At 39.4% G+C, this 25,650-nt stretch overlaps 1 protein-coding gene across 1 annotated transcript in view; it reads right to left on the bottom strand.

The window, feature by feature from the left end:
- ptprn2 (protein tyrosine phosphatase receptor type N2) overlaps nucleotides 1-25,650 on the bottom strand; it is a 93,747-nt gene that overhangs the window by 28,507 nt on the left and 39,590 nt on the right. Inside the window, exons 11-12 of the mRNA XM_077736521.1 lie at nucleotides 21,206-21,270; nucleotides 204-419 (exon numbers count right to left, since the gene is read on the bottom strand). Coding sequence (XP_077592647.1) covers nucleotides 204-419; nucleotides 21,206-21,270 — 281 coding nt within the window. The remainder of the gene's footprint in view (nucleotides 1-203; nucleotides 420-21,205; nucleotides 21,271-25,650) is intronic.

Genomic DNA, 25,650 nt, shown 5'->3' on the forward strand with positions numbered 1-25,650 from the left:
TATTTTCCTCATATTTAACTGTACCTTGAATAGGAAATAAACACTTACAATGAATACTGTGAATTTGGTGTGTATGTACATAGAGGAAATCATTGAAATTGCCAAATCATGGGCTGAGCACGCCTATCCAACAACCGATCGGAAGAGGAGCGAGACACCTCCCGATTGGCTGACAGCAAATGTGAGAGTGCGCGTCTCCAAACCTGATAGGTCGCCGTGGCATCGTTGCCGGTGTCAGTTCCCAAGCTGGAGAGTTTCTCTTTCATGCGCAGGTGGGAGCGCTGGCGCACGCAGAAGAAGGTGGCCGACACCAACAGTACCACCAGGATGAAGAGCACGCACAGGACTGAGAGAACCACCAATTGGCCAGACTCTACCCGGGTTTCTTTCACCACGGGGATGCGGCTCAGGCTGCCTCTCTGGAAGAAAAGCACAAGAGGGGGAAAGTGATGGTCAAAAAGGGTGGGAAAACTGCGGCACGTGGGGGTGTAAAAGGCCAGGGAGAAAAGCAAATGTAAAAAAATATATATACTTTATGGGAATAAAAGATAATGGCATAAGGTTTTATATTATTTTCAATAAATATTCCAAACATTTTACATCACATGCAATACATGTGGCATGTTTCGATTTGTTTTAGTTGATGTTTTGATGGATTTCTTCAGAGAAGATGAGACATTTTTCCTACAAAATATTGAGTAAGACATTTGTGGGAATGAATGAAATAAAAGTAGAGAAAAAAACTGACAAATGAAAAAAAAATTGAATTTTGGCATATTGGTACTATATATTTCGGTAATTTTGTTTTGAGTTGCTGTCTGTCTGTAATTATAATAAAATAATGTACATGAGAAGGTACAATTAATGATCATGTTTAAAAAAAGGCAAATAATACATGAAAAATTGGCTATTTTTGCTTACTATTCTGTATAAGGGCTTTTTTCTGTCATATACAAACCATAAAATTCATCGAAATTTGACCAAAACTAAAAAAAAAATCCCAAATCATACCCCAATATAACAAACCCCTCATTTAACAATATTCCTTCAGAGTAAACAACTAACCCCTCCATCAAAAACATGAAACCCACACATGCTCAAATTGTAACATGACATCCCACTTTCCATTCTTTCAGCCTTCTCGTTTGGAACAAAACTCAGAATTCACCCCATGCACCCCCCCTCCTTACTCATTAGCCAGCTAATACCGGCCTCATATAATGCGCATTCAGACAGCACCTCAAACCCCAGCGTCCCCCCACCCCCTTGTCCACTACAGCCTCCCACTACAGACATTCACAATCCCATTTAGAGCTGGCAAGGCCAGGCCAGGCGCTGTGCAGCTGCATAGAGGTCGGGAGCCTAAAAAGCTTGTGAGATTAATTAGCTCCTGCCTGGATTAGGCGGTGAAGCAAGTGGAACGTCAATGGATAGCAACCACTCTTGCTATGGATTAAGAACAAAAAAAAAAGGGAAAGTTCTGACCCTAACATAAAGAAATGCCCTGCTTTTATAATAGGAGCTACAAGATTGTTAAACCAGGGAGTTTGTTTTCGGATTCTTGCAATAAAAGCGTTTGTTTACGAGAAATGCATTTCTAAAGCAGGTTAAACTGACATTGATCCAGTAAAAAAAAAGGATAAATAGTATAAAGATTGACATTTTGAATGCATAAAGACGTTGCTTCGATCCTTGAACTAAACAAGTCGATATTTGTTGTTAAATCAGTGGAAGAAAGAAGAAAAAAATTCATCAAGTTGATGCAATGAATAGTGTGTACAAGGTTAGCTAGAAAAATCTGCTTTGCGAGTACAAATGTACGATTGTTCAGTACTAAGAAAAGGAGAATTTCGTTCAAATATGTTATGATTAAAACGGAAGTAGCTACCTTCCCTCCACAAAAAAAATGATCGCTGACTTAAAGTAAACTATATTTTTCATATATTTGTCACGACTAACATGGCATTTGCGAAAAAAAACATCCACTAAATCGCAAACATACAATTATGTCTTTTAAAGGTAGTCAAACCAGTCAGTTTAAGTAAAAAACAGCATGTAAACATACATTTTTTTAAAGTTACTACAAAAAAATGTTCATGTTACTTCACCAAGTTGTGTTTTAGTTCCATTTGACAAAATGTGTTTGTCTTGCTATAAATAGCCTCCCTTTTTGTTATTTTTTTGGCGGGTAGAAACGAGAAGGGGGTGTCCAAGGTGGGAGTGTGTGGATTAAAAAGTTTAACCAAAAAAAAAAAAGGCACATTATTAATAACTGGGCCATTTGCTTTAGTGAACAAACCCCAAAGGGCTCAAATTTAAAAGCATAATTAAAAAGCACTAAGGAAGGATTACAAGAAATGCATTGGATTTTCAATAAAACAGTTAAAGGACACAAAAATGTCTGCGAAATCACTGGTCAGGATGAAATTGAACATGAATAGTGATGAGATTTTGAGATTTTTTTTTTTAAAAAGACACTTCTAGCTCGACCTTGCGGCTTGTTAGTTTAAGCGGGTTTTCATTTGGCGGTGGTGGGCCGGACCGCCGCTGCCTGCTCGTCGTTTCAATCAAAGATCGGAGGAGGGGGGTGTTGCGTTTGCATTTTGCAGGGCAATTATAATTCCTCTTTGATATCCTCGCACAAAAAAATAAAGAAAAACAGTAAAAATCATCGTGTCTAGATAAAAAATAACTATATCGGCCAAATTGAACATTCCAAAGAAAAACGACCATTTGGATTTTGTACCAAAAATGATGCATATTTCGGATTTTGTACCAAAAATGATGTATATTTGGATTTTGTACCAAAAAATATGCATATTTGGATTCAATAAAACTGAAGAGTGCGCCAAAAATGGGAAATCTGGTGCAATAATTGCTGCAAAACTCACTGTAGATGTTACTAGGATTACATAGAATGGATGCTTAGATCTTGTTGGGGTCTGTGGGGGGTTTTGGTAATAAGTCTGGATGTTGAAGGGGGTATATTTGAATGATTTTTCTTTTTTTTATTTTTTTTTTAGGAGGTATGTTCCTTTGGTAAGACAAGATATGAATGCAAATGTAAATTTTCTGCATGAGTTGCACTGCATTAGACTGAACAAATTTTCTGAATTAGTTTTTTTTAAGGGGTTGGCATTGTTTACATTTTATAGCAGTGAATCCATTAGACGGCCTATTTAGATCCTCCAAATTAGTTTAGGTCTTTTTTGATGAGGTGGTTAGCGGCTTAATTGTATTTGAGAAAGACTATTAGAGTAAAGTTTTTCCATCTATATTAGTTTCTATTTTGTTTCTGAGGGGCGGGCACCCAATCCGGATGTCAAAGAGGGTCTTAAAAGGTTTAGGTTGGTTTCAACAAATATGTCTGCCCGATAAAGCTTGTAAAACACAATTGGAATTGCTAATACAAGATGTTCTTGGGTGAAAATGGAAAATGGCCAGATGGATTTTGTGTGGTGGGGGGGGGGGGGGGGGGGACAAGGGGGCTGGGGTGGGTTTATATTATTCAAACGAAGGGAGAGGAAAGGTCAGGCTGCAGTGCATTGAATCATTGAAAAATGCATTTTTACTGCAATAAAAAATGAAAAAAATATTTCTAGTGATTCCAAATGTAATGATTAACTAATTTAGCTAATTTTTATCCTCTATCAAGCTCAGATAATGACAATAAAACCCAGAATTTCACAGAATTATTAACATAACATGGATAAAACAGCAAAGAAAAATCCCAAATATCACACATTACTTCACATAGCCTACACTACAATGCAAATCCTTATGTCAAAGTAAAAAAAATAGCATTTTGTAAAACCTACACCCCCCAAAAAAGGAAGATAATCACCAAAAACCATCACTATCACATTCACAAGTTTCCATCATCATTCCACACAGGGGGTGAGTGAGTCGATTCAAGAGGAGAGGGGGGTCTTAAAATTTCACGCATGACATGCACAAGACATCAGCGGGAAACAATAATAATAATAATAATAATTACCCGAAACCATGTCGCCGGCCAGGATAGACGTTTTAGTCTTCTTGTATTCCAGAGGCGCTTACTTTACACACTGATGCCAGTGGCGGCTCCGAGGCGCGTTTATGCTTCCCTGGGCCGCCCACTCCCTAACACCCCCCCCCACAAAAAAAGTTCCCTAGCGAGGGTCTCAACAAAAGAGCGAGAAAAAAAGGGGGGTATTAGAAAAAAAAGGGGAGAAGAATGCAGGATATGCCCGCCTGATTTTCCGAGCCGCGGAAGAATGTGCAGAAGCCCCCAGAAGAGCGAGTCCATTCAAGCGCCCGCCGCCGTCCTGCTGAAAAGAGTCGGGGAGGTGCTGGGCTCCCTCTTCTCTCTCCTCTATCTTTTTTTTTTCTTCCCTTACTTAAGGCTGAGCCCCTCCTTATATTCAGCCCCCCCTTACCCCTAGTCGGTCGCACATGTCATATCCAGAGGTTGCCATGGCGACGCCTCCACATGTTGTCGACAGTGAATGTCGATGGAGCGATGCCTGGCTAATAGGCTTGTGGGTTGAGGTGGGAGGATTTTTTTTTTTGAGGATGGGGTGGGGGGGGGGTGTCGCTCATTTGTTGAGCGACCAGGGGTCTCTGTGTTTGCCATGCTGTTTTCTCAGGTTTTTTTTTTTTGGGGGGGGGGGGGGGGGGGGGAGGATATTGCAGGATTCCTTAAAAGTGGCGCCTTCGTTTTCCCGATTTTTTGCATTTGAATTCACTGTGTTTGAATGCTTGGCGACTATTGACAGCGAAATACCAGACTCGCTTTAAAAAATGAACTGGTTTTACGTTGACTAAACAGTACGGTGTATGGTAGCACTTATAAAACATGGTAGCAGATTAAAACACAATATTTCATATTTGCTGCTGGTTGTTGTATAGTTTTGCTTTCATTTGAAGATCCAATATTAAACTTTAAGCACAAAAATAGTAGAAATATATATTTTTAAATTTTATGATATATTTTTAAACTTTTGATTGATTATTTTAGATGCGTATACATTTCTATTTTAATAAAAAAGGTAAAAAGTCTATTTTAAAATTGTAAAAAAAGGTATTTTTTACATTTCTATTTTTAATAAACAGGGTAAATTCACTGTTTAGTTCCAATGGTTCAAAAACTACAATATCGCAGTATTTCAAATACTCTAAACATCTATAGCCATCAATAGCAGTGAACATCAAAATTGTCCCCATTCGCTTCTGAAAGCAAATGAAGCAACTTTGTCAACGCAAATTGCACCTAATTGTTCCAACGCCAACATCTGCCGACGACTAAGAAGAAAAAGTGCTCATTTTCAAGATAAAATGCTATTCTAATTAGCAATCAACATGTAAAAAAAGGGGGTAAAAAACCCCTCCAATGGAGAGCAACAGCTGCACTTAGCAGAGAGGAGGATTATGGAGAGTACACAGAGAGAAAGGAGAAAGAAAAGGGGCGGTGAAGAGAGGAGAACAGGGGTCCTGTCAAATGCAGATGACGAGTCTTTGGGGAAGGGCTTGGGAGGGGAGGGGGGGTTGGAGGTTCCAGTTTAGGGAACGAGGGGGGGGGGGCTCTCCAGTTTATTTTTTCCATTCACAGTGCACCCCCACCTCTTCTCTATTGTCCCTGCGTGTGACAGCTGGAGGTGGCAATGTGAAGGGGAGAACAAAAAAAAAGATGGAGGGGGGGTGGTCTTTGCTGACCAAGACGAGTGGCCAAAATGGCACGGAAAAACGCAAAAGGAGCACCTTGGTTAGGTTGGAAAATACCTAAAAGAAGTGTTTTTTTGAATGAATTTATGGATGGAATATTAGGGACATTGGAGAGAATAGTAATGGGGGTACTACCTGTGTATTTATGGTCTAAAAAATGTCATCACTCTTTCATTAAGATATCAGCTACCCTGCAAATTTCAGTTAATAGGCGAATTGCTTTATGGAGTTATTGCAAAATTGCTTTTACGACCTCAGTTTTGACTTCATTAGCCCAAAATTAAATCACAATCTATCCTGCATGGTTGCTAATAAACAGGCAGAGGGAACCAAATACATACACCAAAAAATAATGATTTTACGGATGTAAAAGTCTGACTTCTCATATGTACATACTCTATCATAAAAAACAATCAACTGAATGAATATTAAAAATTATTTCTGCCAAAATCAGACGTGAGTTTGCAATAAATTGACACATGAATTTGGTTATTTGGGGCTAACAAATGCGTCAAAACGTTCTCTTCTCCTCTAGTATCATTTTGTCACTCTGGGTGACAATTTCTGTCATGCTCCATGCGCACTTGCACTCTCATTTAACAGGAATTATTCAAAACTTCTTTTGCTTCTCGCCATTGGGCATAAATGTGGTCCATTGCAGGCTTACTATCTCCACAGAGATTGGAGACGGATACAAGAACAGGCGATTAGTGTGACTGACGTGGAGATGCTTTTTTTTTCCTGACTGGAAAGAATCCAAAGCTATCATATCTATGCTCTATTCTTCACACCCTCTAGTCAACCACCTGCCGGCAAAAGATGACAAGATTTTACCCCGAGAGAGACCCTCACCAATCGCCATTGCCAAGTGAATCATCCACCTTCAGACAAATAAATGCTTCCCTTCAAATAGAAACCTTGGCTTTAATGGTTTTTCTCGCATTCGCACATTCTGTATACGTGTTGGTTCAATTTTGGAGGGGGAAAAATAATGCATCAGAAGTGGGTGTGTCCAGATACAGACTGGAAAATTGCATGTTTCAAATGCAGTTGGATTGGTTAGAATTCTATTGATGTCAATGGGATAGAAATATGAGAGGCTTTTATAGTTTAAATGGGTTAGATGTCAATCCAAAGCAATTAGGGCTCCAACTACAGTATGATTTAACATCCAATCAAATCAATCGATGATTTAATTCGTCGATGAATCCTATATTTTAAAAAGAAATCTATAAAAAATTGTTTGTGTTAATTCTGAAAACTTTTCTATTAAAAATATAAAAATAGTGTAAATGATAATTTAGCTTCAGATAAATTCAGATAGAATGTAATTATTCATTGCTTATTTTCAGTAAAGACAAACTATATTGTTTTTCATTACAAAAAACAAGAAATGTTCTGATTTTTTAAATCATTGATAAAAAACAGACTTATTTGTAATAAGTCAATGATATATCTGCAAAACTCAGCATTTTCTTCCAATTGGATTACAACCAAACTAACCCCCATGACCTTTGTGACTATAACCAGCATAAAAAATATATATTTCTACTTTGGAAAACTGAAATACAAATTCAAATATGAACCAATTACTTGTCAATTGCACAAATAATCAGTCGACGTCCAAAATTATCATTTGTGACAGCACCAACGAGTAAAAACCAACATCCCAGCCATAATTAGACCATAAAAATCCCCAATTCTTTCCAGTAAGGCGGGTCAATTAAAACTTTTGGCACTTGTTTCCATCACAGACCGGAGGCCCAAATGGAAACATTTTCACACATTCCGGAGTACCAAGCTCGGCACAACACGCTATCACAAGTCATGTCCGATCCCTCCCGGCGAGCGCCGTGGCTAATGACTATAGTGACGGCACCCTTTGACTTTCTGACAAAAACCACAGCGAGGACATCCTGAAAGTGTCCCGTGGTCACCGGCTGTAAAAAAATAGATATATTTATAGCGCCACGCCTGCTTGATCTGGCTGTAAGTACTTCTTTCCGACAGTGGCAGTGAACGTGGCTGGGCTTATCTTTCCTTGCACTCCTCTTGTGTTTGCTTCCATGACACGTTTCATATTTCTTCTAATAATGAAAAAGTGTGGGGGGGGGGGGGGGGGGGAACTGACGGAGCGGGAGGACGTGTTCAAACAAGAGCGGCAAAAATTGAGGGAGGACGGTTGTTAAACAAATGTCAGGTTGAAGTGTACTTCGTCAGACGAAGAGAAGGGATCGGGAGTCCAGAACCAGGTGTAATCGTTTGCTCTCACATTCGTCGACTGTTTACAAGCACGACACGGAGCGTCAAGGCAAAACCGTTGATTTATTCATTTTGTTTGGATTATAAGGCGACCTGTCTATTTTGGAGAAAATTGCAGACTTCTAAGTGCACCTTATAGTCGTGAAAATACGGTAAATGCAATGATAGGCAATCAGATTACATCTTAGCCTAACTATCTTAAGTAATTTTAAACGATTTATTGTAATTATGTATTTGCCAGACGAAATATAAGTTGCACTGTTAGGTTTTTTTTCATTTATTTAGGCTATAGTTATATTTACAGAAGCATATTTAGCCTGTTTTTCTTTTTGTTTTGTTCTGAGTTTACTATAAAATTAAATTATCAACATGTATCTAGGCTAGTGTGACTTATAGTCCGAAAAATATGGTCATCACAAATTACAATGACATTTTTTCAGGAAAAATTATAGTTTTTGCCTGCTCAAATATGTACCCAACACAATTCACGCGATTTTTTTTGCCTAGAGGTAAAGCAATACTGAAAACAAAGCATCTCAATAGCTGTTTTGTAGATTATGTATTTCCTCCTATCTTCCGTTTATAAATATGGTTATAACTCTCTGCTTCCCCGCAGCTTAAAACGCTAACATAGTGAGTTTTTCGTTTTGAAGAGTACATTGTTGCGCACGTGTGGGCTGCCTACTTCAAATGTCGTCGACTTGACAACCATGGATGGGATTTACCCTGATGTGTGCCACTTTAAACCTTTGGCACTGGTACAAGACACAGATTTATCTGACTGGAGAAAATAGAAGACTGACATGCACACACATGTGAGACTTTGCAATCCCTGCTAAATCGGGGTGCTTGATCACCTGCTATTTGAAAACACACGCAAGGATGGTACGTTCAGGGCATTTTCCCTTTTAGATTTTCTTTTTTGTGCTGAAGATTGCATCTAATGGATGAGAAGTGTCTTCTTTTTTTTTTTTGCATTTGATCTGTCTAAGTTACGCTTCACTGCCGGAAGGCAGCGCCTAATGCGGCCATATTACATCAGTGCGGTGCACATCGGAATAGTTTCAAATGTAAGCGGATAAGCTACGCGCCAGAAAATAGATTTCAAGCCTGCGTTAATATCACTTTAACAATACCAGCTGAAGGCTGTGGCAAAACGTGAAATAAAAACCAAAAAACAACAAAATTTGTTTTACTGCAATGGAGTTCAAAGCCAAATCCTCTATCACCTTCCCAAATGGAGTCTCGGCACTCAAGATATATCTATTTTAATGAATAATTTATTGCTGTCAGTTTCCAAAGCCCTGCTGAATTTCAACTAGTTTTGGTATAATTCACATTGGTTAAATTTGCAGCTATATAATGTCAATGCAGAATGGTAAACAGCATTAGAGGTATATCTTTTCTAAGTTTAATATCTAAGTACTGTTTAATATCCAAGTACTGTTTAATATCCAAGTACTGTGTAATATCCAAGTACTGTGTGATATCCAAGTACTGTTTAATATCCAAGTACTGTTTAACATCCAAATACTGTTTAATATCCAAGTCCTGTTTAATATACAAGTACTGTTTAATATCTAAGTACTGTTTAATATGTAAGTACTGTTTAATATCTAAGTGCTGCTTAATATTTAAGTATATTTGACCGGCGACCAAAAGACCGGCGACCAAACATCCGGTCACGGTTTGTCCAAATCAGATCAACTCTAGTTTCCATTTACATCACCAAACAATTAGTAAAAAGGATGAAGGTTATTTATCCAGTCTAGGTTTATTTAACAGCACTCTCCCCCTAAACGACACTAGCATTGTGATGCAAGGTTATTAAAATATGACCCAAAAATAAAAGGACATTTTGAGTCATGATTAATTCCATTGTATTCCAGATAAAAGAAGTGCAGCCACTAAGGGAATATTGGGAGTTAAACCTGTATGAGAAAACAGGGAGGCTTTAACTGTTTTGTTTGAATACAATTCACGCTACTTTTAAACTATTGTGTTCTCGGCAGGCTCGGGAGGAGATAAAACTGCAATTAATTTTAAAAGGGATGCAAAAAAAGGAGAGACAATACATCAAGTGGCACAAGTGGCGGCGGGAAGGCTTGACGTGGGCTGACGGCGGAGGTTGGCGAGCATGGCGGAATTCTAACTACCGTCGATGGGAGACTCGAGGCGGGCTGGGGAAGTGCGATAGCGGGGGCGAGGTTGGCGCGACCAAAGTCACGTTCAGACAATCGTCGGCGCCGAGGTAGCAACGTGATGTTGAGTGCTCAAAGTCCCGCGTGTGAAGTTGTTCCTGGAGACATATTGAGACCACCTGCCTAAGCAGATGCCTCTATGATCATCCAGGGCTTGTGCGAGTTACGTTATGGATGTCGAACTACGGGGGGCGCCGTGTGATAGACATAAGGGTCGTGTCCTTGGTCGTGCCTTTTTCTCAGGAAGGTCTTTCTTCTTCTCTTGTCATTACCATGGCGACGACAATGAGGGTAGCTTAGGGGGGGATGCTCGGCAACCCTGTCTGGAGATGTCTTCACTTGACGATTAACCTTCTGATTTCTCGATTGAATGATTTATAAGGTGACGATGTGCAGGACGTGCTAGTCAAAACTGACTTTCTCGTGATAAATATGCTTATTTAAGGTCATGTGGTTGATGAATATACTCATAATCGGGACAAATTTGTATAGCATAAGTCTTTTTAAAGACAGGAATGATTTGATTCTTGGAGAAGACCTCCATTCTCCAAAGGATTTGTATTGGGAAATACTGAATTGATTCCAAAAATGACGACAACCGTCTGAGAATAGTTTCCTAAGCAGATCGGAAAGGAATATTTAATCAAATTTAGCGTATCACACACTGCAGGGTAATCATGATTCAAATTCCATCACATTTTCAAGGCGCCTAAAAATGTGAGTTTAACATCAAGGCTAAAATTTTAGAGCGGATCAGGAGGGAAAAAACATAGTCCTAATGAAAGGAAAATCCCTTTGGATTATCTATATTTACTTACATTCTGTTGTAAAAGATGAATAAAGCCCAAATTTTCCCCGATTATCGGTATACATGCCTGAACTCTGCTAACAAATCCTTCACATTAAACACTGTTAACATTTACGATTGTCTACCCAGACAGAAAAGGCCATTCTTTAACATACTCCACAGCACAGAATCGTTCAAATCAATCGTTTAGAGACTCTTGACAATCAAGCTTTTCCTCGTTTTGTACCCCAGAGTGGAAAACCTGTTCAAACATGACCCAATCATCCTAAAAAAAAAAAAGCAAATCTCCCCCGAGACTGTACAGTCACAAGCATCTGCCACGGCATTTTTAAATCACAAGCAAAACTTCCGTCTGATCGCAAACAGAATTAATTATGACTTGCGTCAACTTTTTTCGGATAGCGCGGCGACGTGTCGATAGATTGACGGCTCATTGTTGTAAAAGGCATACAATCAATCTGGCCTATTTTCAGCCAGAGGCATAATTACAGAGCCGGGCCCTGGGTTGAAGGCACGGTGATGCCATCCCACTCCCTCTTCAATGTAATGAACTGTGACTGGCGTGTGATTGCATGCATTCAAGGACGCCACTTCCCAAGATCAACAAGCAAGCGGCAATTAAATACAAACCTTTCTTCTTGTTCTGGATATTGACTCGGGCGTAAGTGCGACATTTAGCGTTTAGAACCGGACACAAAATCAATATTTCAATGGTTTTATGCAGGTCGGCTTGCGTCCGTTTGCGCTAACGAACAGATAATCCCATTTGTCGGTACAGTGAATGTAGTCAACGCCCATTCATTGGATGGTTCACACTTTGAACATCCAACTATTATATTTATAGATCGTAGATAAATACAAAACATGGGGAGAGGGGGTTCCACAAACATGGGGGGTTTGTGAATAATCCGACAAAATGCATTTGGAACACTAAGAACAGCACCAATGAACTCCAACCTAAAAAAAATGGGCCAAAATTTGTAAAAAAAAAAAAGTGTCCTATGTTAAAACTAATGTTTTTAGGATGTAATTTCAAACTAATGAATGAATGAAATTCTATAATTATGAGTGTTTCTTCCAAAACTCTTGGTTTATTGGATTATACCAAAATCCCAGTTTCTTGTGTCGAACTATATAAGAAATTCTGGCAAATTTTATAAACTTTAAACATTTTTTGCAGAATTTCAGCCCTGAATCTGCAATTTAACAATTTAATGTACGAGAACAAGTGCGACTTTGCGTTCAAATTAGCAATTAGGGTCAATGACATAAATAAAACCTGATTGGACAGCTGATTATATTCAATTCACAGGGAACAAAACGCACTCACCGAGCAATAATTAACCTCCCACTTAGCGTCTGCCGCCAATCCAAAATATGCAATTCCACGAGTTAGGTGTTCCGTTAGCACTAATTTCAACATCCGGGCAGACTTAAATGTTTTAATTAAATAGCAAACCTGAGTGATAATTCAATTGAAATAAATGTCCGCTTCTATCAAACAACAAGTGGAATGACTGCATGGCGTCCTTTTGCCATTTTGCGGCGCTCGCCTGCAGCGAAGGGCTTTTCCATCGTGCTAGCAGGAGATGAGTGCCAGATGTGCTATAGGAGTAGCTGCATGATAAATGGCAGCGGGTGAGCCCCCTGCTCTTGCATCCCACCGCCGGTCCCTTGGCATGCGGCTCGTCGGGCCAAATGGCATCCGCATCCCTCCCCAGCTGACATTTAAAGCCTCTGCCACGCTACCCCAGCTGTGGACACGGCAGAACCCCCGTCCCCACTTCATCCTCTCCCGGGCGCCGAGCCACCGGGCCCCACTGCTATCGGTGCCAGTCAAAAGAATTTGCATACACAGCCAGCTTTCAAAGGCACGCGGCGGGTAAAGATCATACTTCACAATGCATTCAGATGTCATTTATCACATGAAAACGATGGAGGGCGAGTTCAATTCGTATGCAGCCGCGATTGGGGAAGCAAGTTTTATTTTGGTCCAGAAAAAAACCCAAAAATCCACATATCGGCAAGTGGTTTGAAATGCCAGTGACATGTTGGCTGTCATTGACTGACATTTGTTTTTTTGGCCCGGGAGGGCCAAACAAATTGGACGGCTCGCGCAGTCGTTTGCACTGAAGGTTAGCATTTACAGACTGTGAATGGATTTCTAAAATTGCAGGAAATTTGTTCCACCTCCAAACATGCATTATTTTATAGTAAAAAAAATAAAAACTATGCTTGAAAAAGTGAATCATGATGGACTACGACATTAACTACTATACAACTACCACAACTACAACAACTACTATTACTTCAACTACAACAACTACTATACAACTACAACTCCAACAACTACTATACAACTACAACTACAACAACTACTATACAACTGCAACTACAACAACTACTATACAACTACAACTACAACAACTACTATACAACTACAACTACAACAACTACTATACAACTACAACTACAACTACTATACAACTACAACTACAACAACTACTATACAACTACTACTACTACTACAACAACTACAACAAACAACTACTATACGACTGGAGGTTCTGTGACCGCAGTTTTAGAAAATATACTTGGCAATAAAATATTATGGTTTGATTATTTAGATAGTTATACTGTGCAAAAGATGACATTGAAAGTCCCTTCTTATCATGTGTCATTTTGATATCAAACACACTACACAAACTAGAACCACAAAATATTCCTACTTTCAGTGCAAGTTTATGAATAATAAATTAGTATTTTATTCTACAAAAGAGATTTTGTCAAATGAATATTTATCCTTGCCATTTTTTTTCGCTTTCAAATGCAGCCGGCTGTTATCAGGCTGTATCAGTCCCATTTTGTTTTCCTTTAATCTTAAAAAAAATAAAATAAAAATACTAAAAACAACCCAGAAAAAGCGATATATTTAGGGCATATGACTAACAAGTACCAAGCAGTACCAAATGCATTTTGTCCATCCAATGAGGACAAATCACTTCAAAAACTTCAAAGAGAAAGCTCATCAATTGACCATTTTTCTACACGGGGCAAATAAAAAGCCACGAGCAGTGCATGTTGATCCGGATACAGCTTGTATCTTACGTATACTTTACTTCAAAACATGTCTACCAAGAAGAGAAAAACTCAATTTTACATTAATTTTAAGATAGCGACTTCTCATCCCAGTGTAAAAGTTGACTTATAACTTCACTGCAGGGTATATATATACAGTTTTTATGACATTGTCTTTATACTATGCGGGAAGAGAGCTGAAATAAACCGATTGATTGTGTAGTTTTAAGAGCTTTAATAAAAAGGTGGCATTTGCTATTAAGTATTGTTACTGAGAATAAAGTGATACTTTGAGATACGAGTTATTTCATCCTATGAGGATGTCTGATATTGAACTATTAAAAAAGAACTACAATTATATTTGCATATTTTATGCTTCTTTTCAATGTATTTGTGCTGCCCTTCTGGTCCTCACAAATTCGAGTTATGTTAGTGGTTCTTTGCAGGGGATAAAGAATATACAGTCCGGGATATACGTATTCAGGGTGAAAAAATGTTTAGGTATTACAGCAATTACAGTAAAGGTAAAATAAATGCCTAACTAATAGCTGCTACCTGAAAGCTTTACAAAAAATATCACTTGTATCTCAAGGCATCATTTTATCAGGGACAAAAAAAACTATATACTATATACACACAAATACACAGCTATAGATATTGATGGTATACCACTGCAATAAAGGAAAAGAGAAAAATACCAGATGAAACTCAGCTCAACTATTTGCAAACCTAACTGAATGGCTTCTTATGTTCCATGCGTATCTGTCTGTATGCCGTGTTTCCAATCAATTGCACATTGGCCTTCAACTGCCTTTTTGTCCAACCACCTATGCAATCTGCTTCCAACAATGTCACGAACCCAAACAATAAAAGCATCGCCCGCCTATAAATGTTTCAGCGCGGCGGCGGCTGTGTGTGTATTTCAAAGTGGCTCAAATGCCATTAGCGTGCCGGATCTGGATGTGAAATGTCAGCGTGGAGCAGCCCCGCTGCGCCTGCAGCCCTGCCCGAGTCAGTCGGCCTCTTTAGAGGACTCCAGCTGCCTCCCCGCTGATGAAAGCCCGTCCGGCGGCTCTTGCTTCTCGGCAACCTTTCACCATCACGTGACCTTTTGGACCGTAGAAATGCCTTTGATAGCATGCCATACAGTTTGGTATTTGCCACCCTATATAGCAGAATGCATGCGCCTTGCAGGTGGCGCGGGTGGGAAGAGCAAACTGGTCGGCTTTTAATGAGAGTCGAAACGCTCGTTTCGCTATCGCATCGTCGTGAATAAACGGCAGTTCTCGGGGTTTGTTTGCTCATTAAAGCATTCAGATATATTGGCTTGTGTTTACAACTATAGGCAGCTCTGGGTTTATTATAACCATCAGGACATTTGGGAGGTTAACTCATTTGCTGCCCTGTGATACTCTGATCTTTCCTATCCTCCATTTTCCGGTCTTATCAGTTAGCTGGGGTATCCATTACTCACAGTGAATGATGTCATAATGATACTACAATTCTACTTATATCAAGGTGGCATATGTATTCCAAATTGTTTTTGTACCACTATTTCCAATGTTTATCCTTCTGTTCTATCTTTTGACCACTTAATATTCACAGGTATGGGCACCTTCTATGAATATACTAAACAAAACACTAGTGCAAAGGTTTCCTGGCTGACATGTGCGATTTACATCCAACCACTGGAATCGCCAGTTGACGTGCAGCGCTGGGAATTCGCCACTTAATGAGAGCCTCTTAACATAAGCAGTATGCCAGAGTTATCTCCCAACACGAAGCCCGCTGTCAAAATGTCAACCGATCTCAATTCAACCACCGACTCGTTCCCACCGGGAGCCACGTTGCAGTGGCGAATCCAGCGGCGGTAAAGCGAGGGAACGTGGGAACGAATGCCCTTTCCGATGCCACCTGCGGTGACAAGTTCAAGGAAAAACCTGACAAAAGAGCTCCTTTGAAAAGCCTTAGCAGAAACAACAAGTGTAGGTAATGTTCTTTCGGGACTGGAGTCAAATCGATGCACGGTGGTCAAACCGTTTTACCCTTGTGATTTAGTTGGAGTATTTAGCATCTAGAACAGGGATGGGCAAATCGGTCCTCAGGGGGGCCGCTGTGGGTGCAGGTTTTGGTTCCAACCGAGCCAGCACAGACACTTTGACCCAATGTTCCCTCTAATTTTTCGTAGGTCTGGGCAGAAAGACAATCTCCCTGAGCGCACTGAGTACCAGTGTAAGCGACATCATTATTGCTTCCAATATCACACAAGCCATAAGCAGGTGCATGTCAATGTTACCTCAATTTTTTCATGTAAAACATACTGTAAAACACAAAAAAGCATAAGGATGGACAGAGTTACTACCACTGGCTGCCGCGTAAACGATGCCATCATGGGGAACGGGGTAAAAAAAGGTTGGGATTTTATTTACTGCGCGCCATATGATTGCTGCTGCGCAGAGAAGACGAGAGTACTGCACAATTAGAGGGAAAATTGCTTTGACCAATGAGATTTCTGCAGAAAACTACAAGCACATCCACTGATTGTACTTGTAGGTCACCAGATTGGTGAAAGGTTTCCTCTTTATGGTTTTGAATGAAAACCCACACCCACTGTAGCTCTTTCTGGCATCGTTTACCCATCCCTTATCTCGCACCATGAAGAAAAATTTTCAAATTTTGATTCCGTTCATGACTCAAGTAAATAACAGTGTTATTTATGAAGCTGAGATTTGAATCCAGGACCGCCCATCTGCCTCTACAGGCCAACTATCGGCAGACGTGCTAACGTTCTCTCCTCAGATGGTCTCGGAGGCTTCACAGCATTGTGTTTGTCTTTCAATTCCAAGCGTCGCCAAAGCCCCCTCGAAATCCTCTGATCATCACACCACTCTCTTTCAAAAAATATCCTTCAGAGCATCCCTTTTATTCCTCTCACCTCTCCACACCAGTAAAAAGTACACCCCCACACAATCTCTCTCTCGAGGTTAGCGGGAGTAAAAAAGATGCCTTCTGGTGATATGTGATGTCTGAATTCTATATACCTGAATGGACAAATTACATTCACTATTTGACCACAATAGCCAACAAATACCATTTGACACCCTTTAAAAATCATCATCCTCGGACTTTAACCAGTAGCCTTAAAAAAAAAACATATTTCAACAAAAATATCTCTAGAAAACATCTGGTTCATCCCCTACAAAATTGAAACGTGTGACTAGTGAACCACAATAGTAAATGCAGTTTACGCTATAGAAAGTAGGCGGATAATTGATCTCAATGGGATGTTTTAAAAGAAAACCAAACGGAAGGAAGAACTAATGTCACAGAAGGGGATTGCAATGTACCTTTATCGACTGCTAGGAATTTCTTTGCCCTATTTTTATTTCTTTTAAACACCTTTGGCAGGATTTGTATCCGAGTCCACACACACAATTGTACACCGCTCCCCATCACTTACATTCATTATGGGAAATAAAGCTGATATTGTTGCATTTTCTGGTTCAAGGGTGTCGACATCACCGAGATCCGGAATAGACTGGATATTTTTCCACCTATTGATGGATGTCTACCTCCCCCCCACTCTGACATTTGCTTATCCTCGTCCGCATCTACCGCTATTGACGTGCGCTCTATCCGGACATCTTTGCTAAGCTGTTTTGTCGTTTGTCACCTCTTCAATAGAAATGGAAGAAGGGGGGAGTTGGCGGAGATAAGACTTAATGACACCCACCACGCTGATGGCTTTACTCCCGCTTGTAGAAACCTGCACTATACTTTGCTACTCTTAATTTGTCCCTCTTAGGCATTCTCTAAGCAATTTAACCCACATATTTTTATTTATATATTTAGATTTGGCTGTTAATAAGTGGAGGGAAAAAAAAGCCCACTTGTATGCAGTCACTCCTAACTGTCAATTTAGAGTAAATTTTGTGAAAACAGGCTTTTGGTTTAATACCTTTTAAACTTAATGCATTTGAAGAGGTCTACTCGACATGCGCTACTGTTAAAAGAGAGTATTTTTTACACAATTTGTTCTCAATGGTCAATTTGTCACTAGAAAGCAGTGACATCATTGCATTCAGGCACGTTTGGGCCAAAATGAAGCTTCCAATACGATTTAATTCCATTTCACAACAGTTAAACTATAATAATATTGTCTGTGATTAATTCTTTCTAACTATGCAAGTACCACCAAATGTAAAAAAAATGAAATTATAACTCAATTTGACTTATTATGATGAAGAAAAATTCTATTAAGGAAAGAAAACTGATTTTAATCACAAAATATCTATATTTTTTTATTAAAATGAATTCCAACTTACTGATTTCAATCCATTTAAAGAACAGATCCATTCCAAACCTGACAAAACACACTCCAATTAAGATCCCGTACGTTACACTCCAAGTGTGAAACAATTCCACTACGCTTGACCTACAAAATGATAAAATCCACCTCAATTATAATCCGAATATGAATGTACAGAACAACTCATTAAAATTCAAATTTCCTCCAATTACAATACAGTCCACTCCAATGACGAAGCACGAAAAGTTCACTCTAATTACAAAATGGACACAATCATCTCCACACTTCTGATCCAAATAACCGTCATTACGATATTTTCTGATACAATTCACCCCAACAATTCAAAAATATTTTAAGTGAAAACAATTGAGAAATTACAGATGAATTCCCACGATGATGATAAATTAATGTCCTATGATTCAATCCAGTGACAATTCAAAACACTCCAATTAAAAAATGAGACTATTGTCTCATATCACAATACAAATACGCCCATTTCCGATAAACAACAACCATTTACTCCATTTATGATATTGGAAAAATACTCCATTTATCATAGACAATTTCAATTCACTGACTTTATGATGGTTTGCAAAACGATCCACTCCAAAACGACTATATAAATACTATTTCCATTTATATATATATCTTCCAAATCTTTCCAATCAAGTCACATGACAAAATCTCCACCAATTTCAACAAGTTCCAAGCCCCACCTCCAAGACAATTGGTAAGCAATTATATTACCTAGCATAAAACTCCCAATACACATCATCTTTCTGCTTAATCGTTCCAAAATTTTGATCAACATGACACAAGCCTCAGCGGACACGAATTTTGTCCGAATAATAAGAGTCTTTAACATAAACAGCCACAAAAAGAAAGTCTACTTTTAATGATGCCGCATCTCATCTCTCACTGATTATGACAAATTTCCCCGCATCCCCAATTCCACGGGGAGTAGCAATCGAAAACTTTTGTGTGTGGGACGTTAAATGCGCCACTTCCTCGACATGCGTCTCCACAAATACAAGTCAAGGCGCAGATTTTCTCCCCATGAGGTGGAAGGCAGTCCTCCCTCCTCCCCCTCTTCCTCCCCTCCGCCTCTCTCCTGCAGTGGGACTATTATTGCAGCTAATTATCTACAAATAGGCCCGATATGACAAACACAGCCCCCGCTACTAAGTGCACTAAATCAGTCAGCGCGGGTAGAAATGAATGGAAAAGGGAAGCAAAGAATTGGAACAAAGTAAAAGTCACTGTAGTAATTTTTTTGGGTATTTTAAAGTCAGATGAATGCATTAGATAAAATTGAACCGAGTCGAGAAACAATAGAGAGTAAGATGAGGCATATAAAAGTGAGACAGATGGGCAAAGAAAGACAGCAAAAGCGACAAACTGAGCAAAATGATGGAGCCTACGGCGCGCGTGACGGCGGTTGCCCATAGCAACCGTCCCCGCCATGCACAGGCAGCATCCATCCCAGCATGCCTGGTGCTCAGGCCAGCTCAGGGGTCTGCGAGGCTGTCTGTCTCATTTCCGCAGAGAAACTCATTTACTAAGCCAGCTACGACGCGTCAATGAGCGCTTGATTAGATCCTTACCTCTGACACATATGAATATTTATCAGCGTGGAGTGAATACACATTTACTCTCTTTTCATCTGGATCACTCTTGAGGGTCCTCTGCTTCTCCTCTTAATTTTTGCCCAATGAATATGTCACGGCCATGTCGCCAAGGGGGGGGGGGGAGCCCTCCAGATAATCTGGACGCGGCCGTTGCGTATTGTTGAGCTTTTGTACAAAACGCCTCGGGCCTTTATTGTTGTGTTTTTATTTGCCATGGCGACAAAAGCTCTCAGGGTTACGTCGAAGAAAGGACTACAGGGGACGGATAGCAAAACACTTATACGTGCTTATGCGTGTTGGCGATACGTCGGGCGGCTTAAGCCGACGATGATGGCGTGCGGCTGCACAAATGAAGCTTGCAGGTGTGAAATAGATGTCAAAACAAGTGGCTGATATGCCTTCCCTACACAAACGCGATCATGAGCCATTCTCAATTTTCTTCTAATGACTAATACACTCATTTTATGGACCGCTTTTTATACGGTGATGAAGACGCACAAAGATTCTAATAGAAAGGGAAATTTGACCAATTGTTTCATTACAAAATTATTTTTTAACTAAAAACAATTACAAAAAATTATAATTATTGATTTAAAAGGGGGAAAATCAGGAAATTTAATATACATCTATACTCTTCATTTGAATTAGATCCTAAAACAGAAAGTCAGCACTCATGATTTACTTTCTCAAATGATGTGGCGGGCCAGATTTGGCCCCCGGGCCGCCACTTTGACATCTGTATAATAATTTACTAACAGTACCAATACCTGCCATGAAGCTAAAGGTTAATAACCAACGTCACTTAATTCAGAAAAAGTGTTACACACTTTTTTCCTAGTTAAAATGCTCAAGACTTGCATTATAAGATGATTTAATTACTTAACTAGACATGCGGAAAAATATGTAAATTAGCAGAGATGATAGAGGGGAGAAGGTCAACAACCTTCATGTTCTAAAAGAACTTTCAATGTACTCAACTCTTAATCAAAAAGATTGAAAAACTTGGATAATCAGAACTTTTTTTTAAATACTTGAAACTATTTCAGTGGAAAACTACTTTTAACGCCTCCCAGACGAATTGAGATTCAAACCCTTGCTTTAAATGCACCCAGTGATTGATAGTGGACCAATTCCGAGTGTGTCCTCCGACACCTCCGCACAGGATAAAGCCGCAGAGAAAATGGATGGCTGGATATTTTTAGTAAATGTAGCTTACGTCACTGACGCCAGCCTCCACGATCTTCAGGCCCGTTTCCTTCTCCAGATGCTGCTTCTCTTGGACTACACAGGAGACAAAAGTGGAGGCGGAATATGAGTGAAAGATGACAAAGTAGCACTTTTTTTTGTTTCTATTCCCACTTCTGAGAGTGGAGAGAGTTGGTCAGTGAAACTGAGAATGATGCAACGAATGAGACGAGTCAGACGGCAAAATGATCGCCAGGGACGAGCAGCCCACGCACTAATACGCGTCATTTAGCGCTGGGTTGAGGCGACTAGGAGAATACATGGCTGTTTCTGCAATAGTCGTCAATCGTTTTGAAAGGATTGAGGTAGGGAAGGGTGGGTTATCCATCAGAAATTATGGTGAAGTCACTGTGGTGATGGCTGGAGATGATCTCAAGTAGTCATGAAGATGAAAGATGACTGAAAGTGAATGCCTTGAGATATGAGTGACCCCACATAGGAGAATAGCAAATGGCAGAATGTGAAAAATGGCTTAAAAAGATCAATGCCAATCGCAGTTGAAGATTGAAGTCCAAGTAAAAGAAGAAGAAAAGAAAGTTTCAGATTAAACCAATGTTATTGCTTTGTCTTGATGAATTTACTTTAGATTAATGCTAAGAAACAATGGGAACAAAGGGAACCTTGTTGGAGTAAAATTAATTTTCACATTAATTTATTTTTCAATCCTATTCATGCATCTACTTAATTTGATGACATTTTGTCCAAATTTTAATGAAAGTTCAATTTGACTTTCCAAAGAGGCCTAATAGTAAATTCCAAAGACATATCTGCACCAAACTAGAACTAAATCACTATTCTAACAATACAAGGGCGAAACAAATTTACCCACTACAAACTATAAATAGTGCTCCTTCCATCCCTCAAAACAGAATGTACTCCCATTAAAGCTTGAAGTTACAAGCACACTATTAGTTTGAAGTCTTGCAAATGGAGTTGAATAGCACCATTTAATTCTAGCAACGATACAAAACACCGAAGAGTGCAACCGACTGAAGCTTTAGTACGTTGGTTAATAACTTAAGCCCTCCTTTTGTCCTTACAATAATTAATACACCGCTGCATCTAGACGATCTCATCAAATACGCCCAAGCTATTCCCAGCGGCTCGCTTCGTCAGACATATTCTCATGTAAATCCGACGCATCCGTCACTTTCTACCTTTGAAGCAAACACGTAGGTGAAAAGAAAAAGAAAAAAAATCAAAGCCTTGCTTTCATATATGACGGCAAATTAAATAATGCACAGAAAACGCCGCATCCTTTTGACCGAGTTTGTTAGCATGTGAATGCGAGTTAAATCGAACAAGTGCTTTAAATCCCATTTCCCTCAGATGAAGGCTATGCAAATGACCCTACAGACACTGAAGCTCACCTCGCACTCCACATTGGGTGAGGGCCTGTTTTAATTAGTATTTTAATCTATCCCCGTGATTCTACTCGGGCCCCTATGCATGCGGCATTCCATCTAATTAAGCATGCTACTTTTAGGATGATCATCCATCTCGTTCATTCGCTCGCCATCGCCGCCGCCGCCGCACTTAGACGCACTCGTCTTGTCTGATTGAGAAGGATGCATTGATCAACCAATCATCTCATCAATGTGAAAGCGTATATTTCAGACTGTGGAGAGTGTGTATTGGTGGATGGCAAGTGAAGGAACATTGTGTCCCAAAGAAAAAAGATGGACTCACTTTTTTTGACAGCCCATTATGTCAATATACTTCATAGGGATGTCATGTTTAAAAGTGTAACTTTGAAGATTAAAAGTAAAGTTTATCTTTGAGTTGATTTATGGATGTAGACGCAGAAAATAAGATTCAAAAAAGTTAGAGTTGATAATAAAAATTGGCCTTGGACAGGTAGTTTGCGTTGAAATTCAATTTTTAAACATTAACATCAACTTATCGGAGTACAGGGTTGGACAAAATATGAGTAGAAAAATGTGGAGTGTATTAAACAGCTTATATCTAAAAAAATAATTAATAATTGGAGGAATATATCCCATTAAATTTAAAACAAAATCTTTTTTCCAAGGAAAAACCTAGCCAATTCCCTTTCAAATCTAAATAAAGTGTTTTGTCACCATTTTATGGTTTTACGAGGCTACCAAAAATCTTTTCTGGAGGCCATCTAACCCATACAGCACAAAAAAAACCCAATACTTTTACAAATTAATCTTATAGCGAAGGTGCAATCTAAAATAATGACAACTCATTAACCATGGATCCGTGTCATAAAAAATGGAAAACCTTAACTAATGTCCAATCAAAGCACTTTTTTTAAAAAAAACAAACATTCACAAAGAAGGTCAGAATTCCTCAAAAGTCTTGGCAAGAACACGTTGCCATTAGCCAAAGAACAAACCTCTTCATCCAACGCATTTTCCAAGATGAAGCTCATTTTCAATTCGTGTTATGTATTTAGTCGTCTGGCTGCTTGGAAAGGGGGAGTGGGCTACCATGGTCTGCTGTTTAGGAGGGTGGTAATGAGAGAGGTAATTGGGCCCAGCTGGGCGAGGGCGTAGGTGGCGAGGAGGAGCGAAGACGCTCAAAAGGTCACGTAACGTTTTGCAGCTAATGAGGACTCCTCTGGGTCGTCGGCACCAGTTAAACGGTAAAAAGATTGGCTAGCGTCAACATGTGATGGAATGGAACCATTGTCCAGATTGCTGACTGACCGGTTGTCACCACCCCAGATGGGTCGCTAATCTGGGCCAATCGTTGGACTGCAAAAGGACGGAGTACTTTAAATGTAAAGGCAATCTATGGCCAAACACTGTTCAATGATTGGATGATGTTCTGGAGATGGAACATTGCTATTGGTTTTCCTTATAGCTAAACATCTCAATATTGGAAACAGTAAATATAGAAATATGTTGATTTATTATTGTACTTTGGTATCTTAATCTTAATTAATCTAAAATAGGTTCAATCAAAAAAGAGATCAATTAGAATGGTCATATTGCACCCAATGTGATTATTATCAAAAGCCAGTACCTAATGTTAATTCACCTATTACATTTGGGAAGTAAGTGGTCCGCCTGTGCAAAGTACACGTGGCCATTTCATGAGCTTCAAATGAGGCTGCAAATATTCCTGACAGATTGTGGAAAGGAGACGTCAGGTCTCATTTCAGAGAGACTCCTCCAGACATTCTTAATAGGCATTGTCCGAGCCCATCTCGTCTCATCTCTGGTGTGATCCCCTTCCCTGCTGCTCCTTTTTTTGATCTTTGCCGTTTTACGAGTGACTTCGAACCCTTCATAAAAAAGACAATCTGCGTGGGCTCAATTTTTTTATTTTATCAGTTTTCAATATAAAAAAAAAAAAAGACTCCCTCTCAACGCAAACCGGAAATATTATTATATTGGTCCCAATTTATTCTCTTTCTTCTAATTATGCACGCAACAATGTTTTCACTTTTATTTTCTTGTAATTCAGTTTGGCTTTAACTCTGGCTAATGAGGAACAATTTGAAGAATACTTTTACTCTGATTAAACCTAAAATGGTCATGCTGATTATTTTTTTTGGAAAAATTCACAGCTTAGCTACTTACTATGGGTCTAAAACACAAATATATTTACAGAAGACATTTATAAAAACAAAAAAAATCCAAAGTCAGAAGATTACCAGAACTAGCCTCACAAAAGATGACATTTCAAACCCAAACATGTTTGACAAGCTCTAAAGTCACCATAACATTTATGTCACAAGCAGTAAATTCAATCTTTCCATAGTTTATAGGGTTTAGGTCAGGGGAAGCAATTGTTGAACAACCTAAGAAACATTTACCTCTAAATGGCAAGCTCTATTGTTTTCTTTCAATAAAAATTCTATGAATCACGGTCAAATCCTTGACAAAACTGCAAAAGCCAACCCTCCTTTGTAATACATTATTTTCAAGACGATTGCTTTACTGAGAACACGCCAACCCAATGTCACTCCAATAATAATTAAGCACTTTTATGCACCAAAATAACAGTGATTCCAACTATGGCTTTAAGAATCTGTGTAGGAAGAGCTGAAGAACACTTCAAAAGTTCATCAAGGGCTCGTCAGGAGACGAAGAAAAGGCCATTTCAATCACTAGCCGCCTTGGAAAAAGATTGGAAATCCTTGGCGTACACAACGAGGAGTAGAAACACAACGTGCTAGCCAGACTTTATGTGACCTTTAAATTGCTCGCCAGCATATGCACTCAACATCATTATCTACCGTAGAGTATAATTTGATTAAAATGCGCCGCTTCTCCGCCATATGCTGTCGGCTAATGTAATGGCGTCCCCGCCCTCGTGGTAGAGTCTGACGGCGATCCCAGAATGATTATCATGAAGTCATCGGAGCTTAAAGTCATGAATATAAGTGTTCATTTCTCTGACACATGACATGTGGCTGTTATTGTTGGAAGCCATATAAAT

The sequence above is a fragment of the Stigmatopora nigra genome, chromosome 16 (genome assembly GCF_051989575.1).
Source record: "Stigmatopora nigra isolate UIUO_SnigA chromosome 16, RoL_Snig_1.1, whole genome shotgun sequence".
NCBI classification, from domain to species: Eukaryota; Metazoa; Chordata; class Actinopteri; order Syngnathiformes; family Syngnathidae; genus Stigmatopora; species Stigmatopora nigra.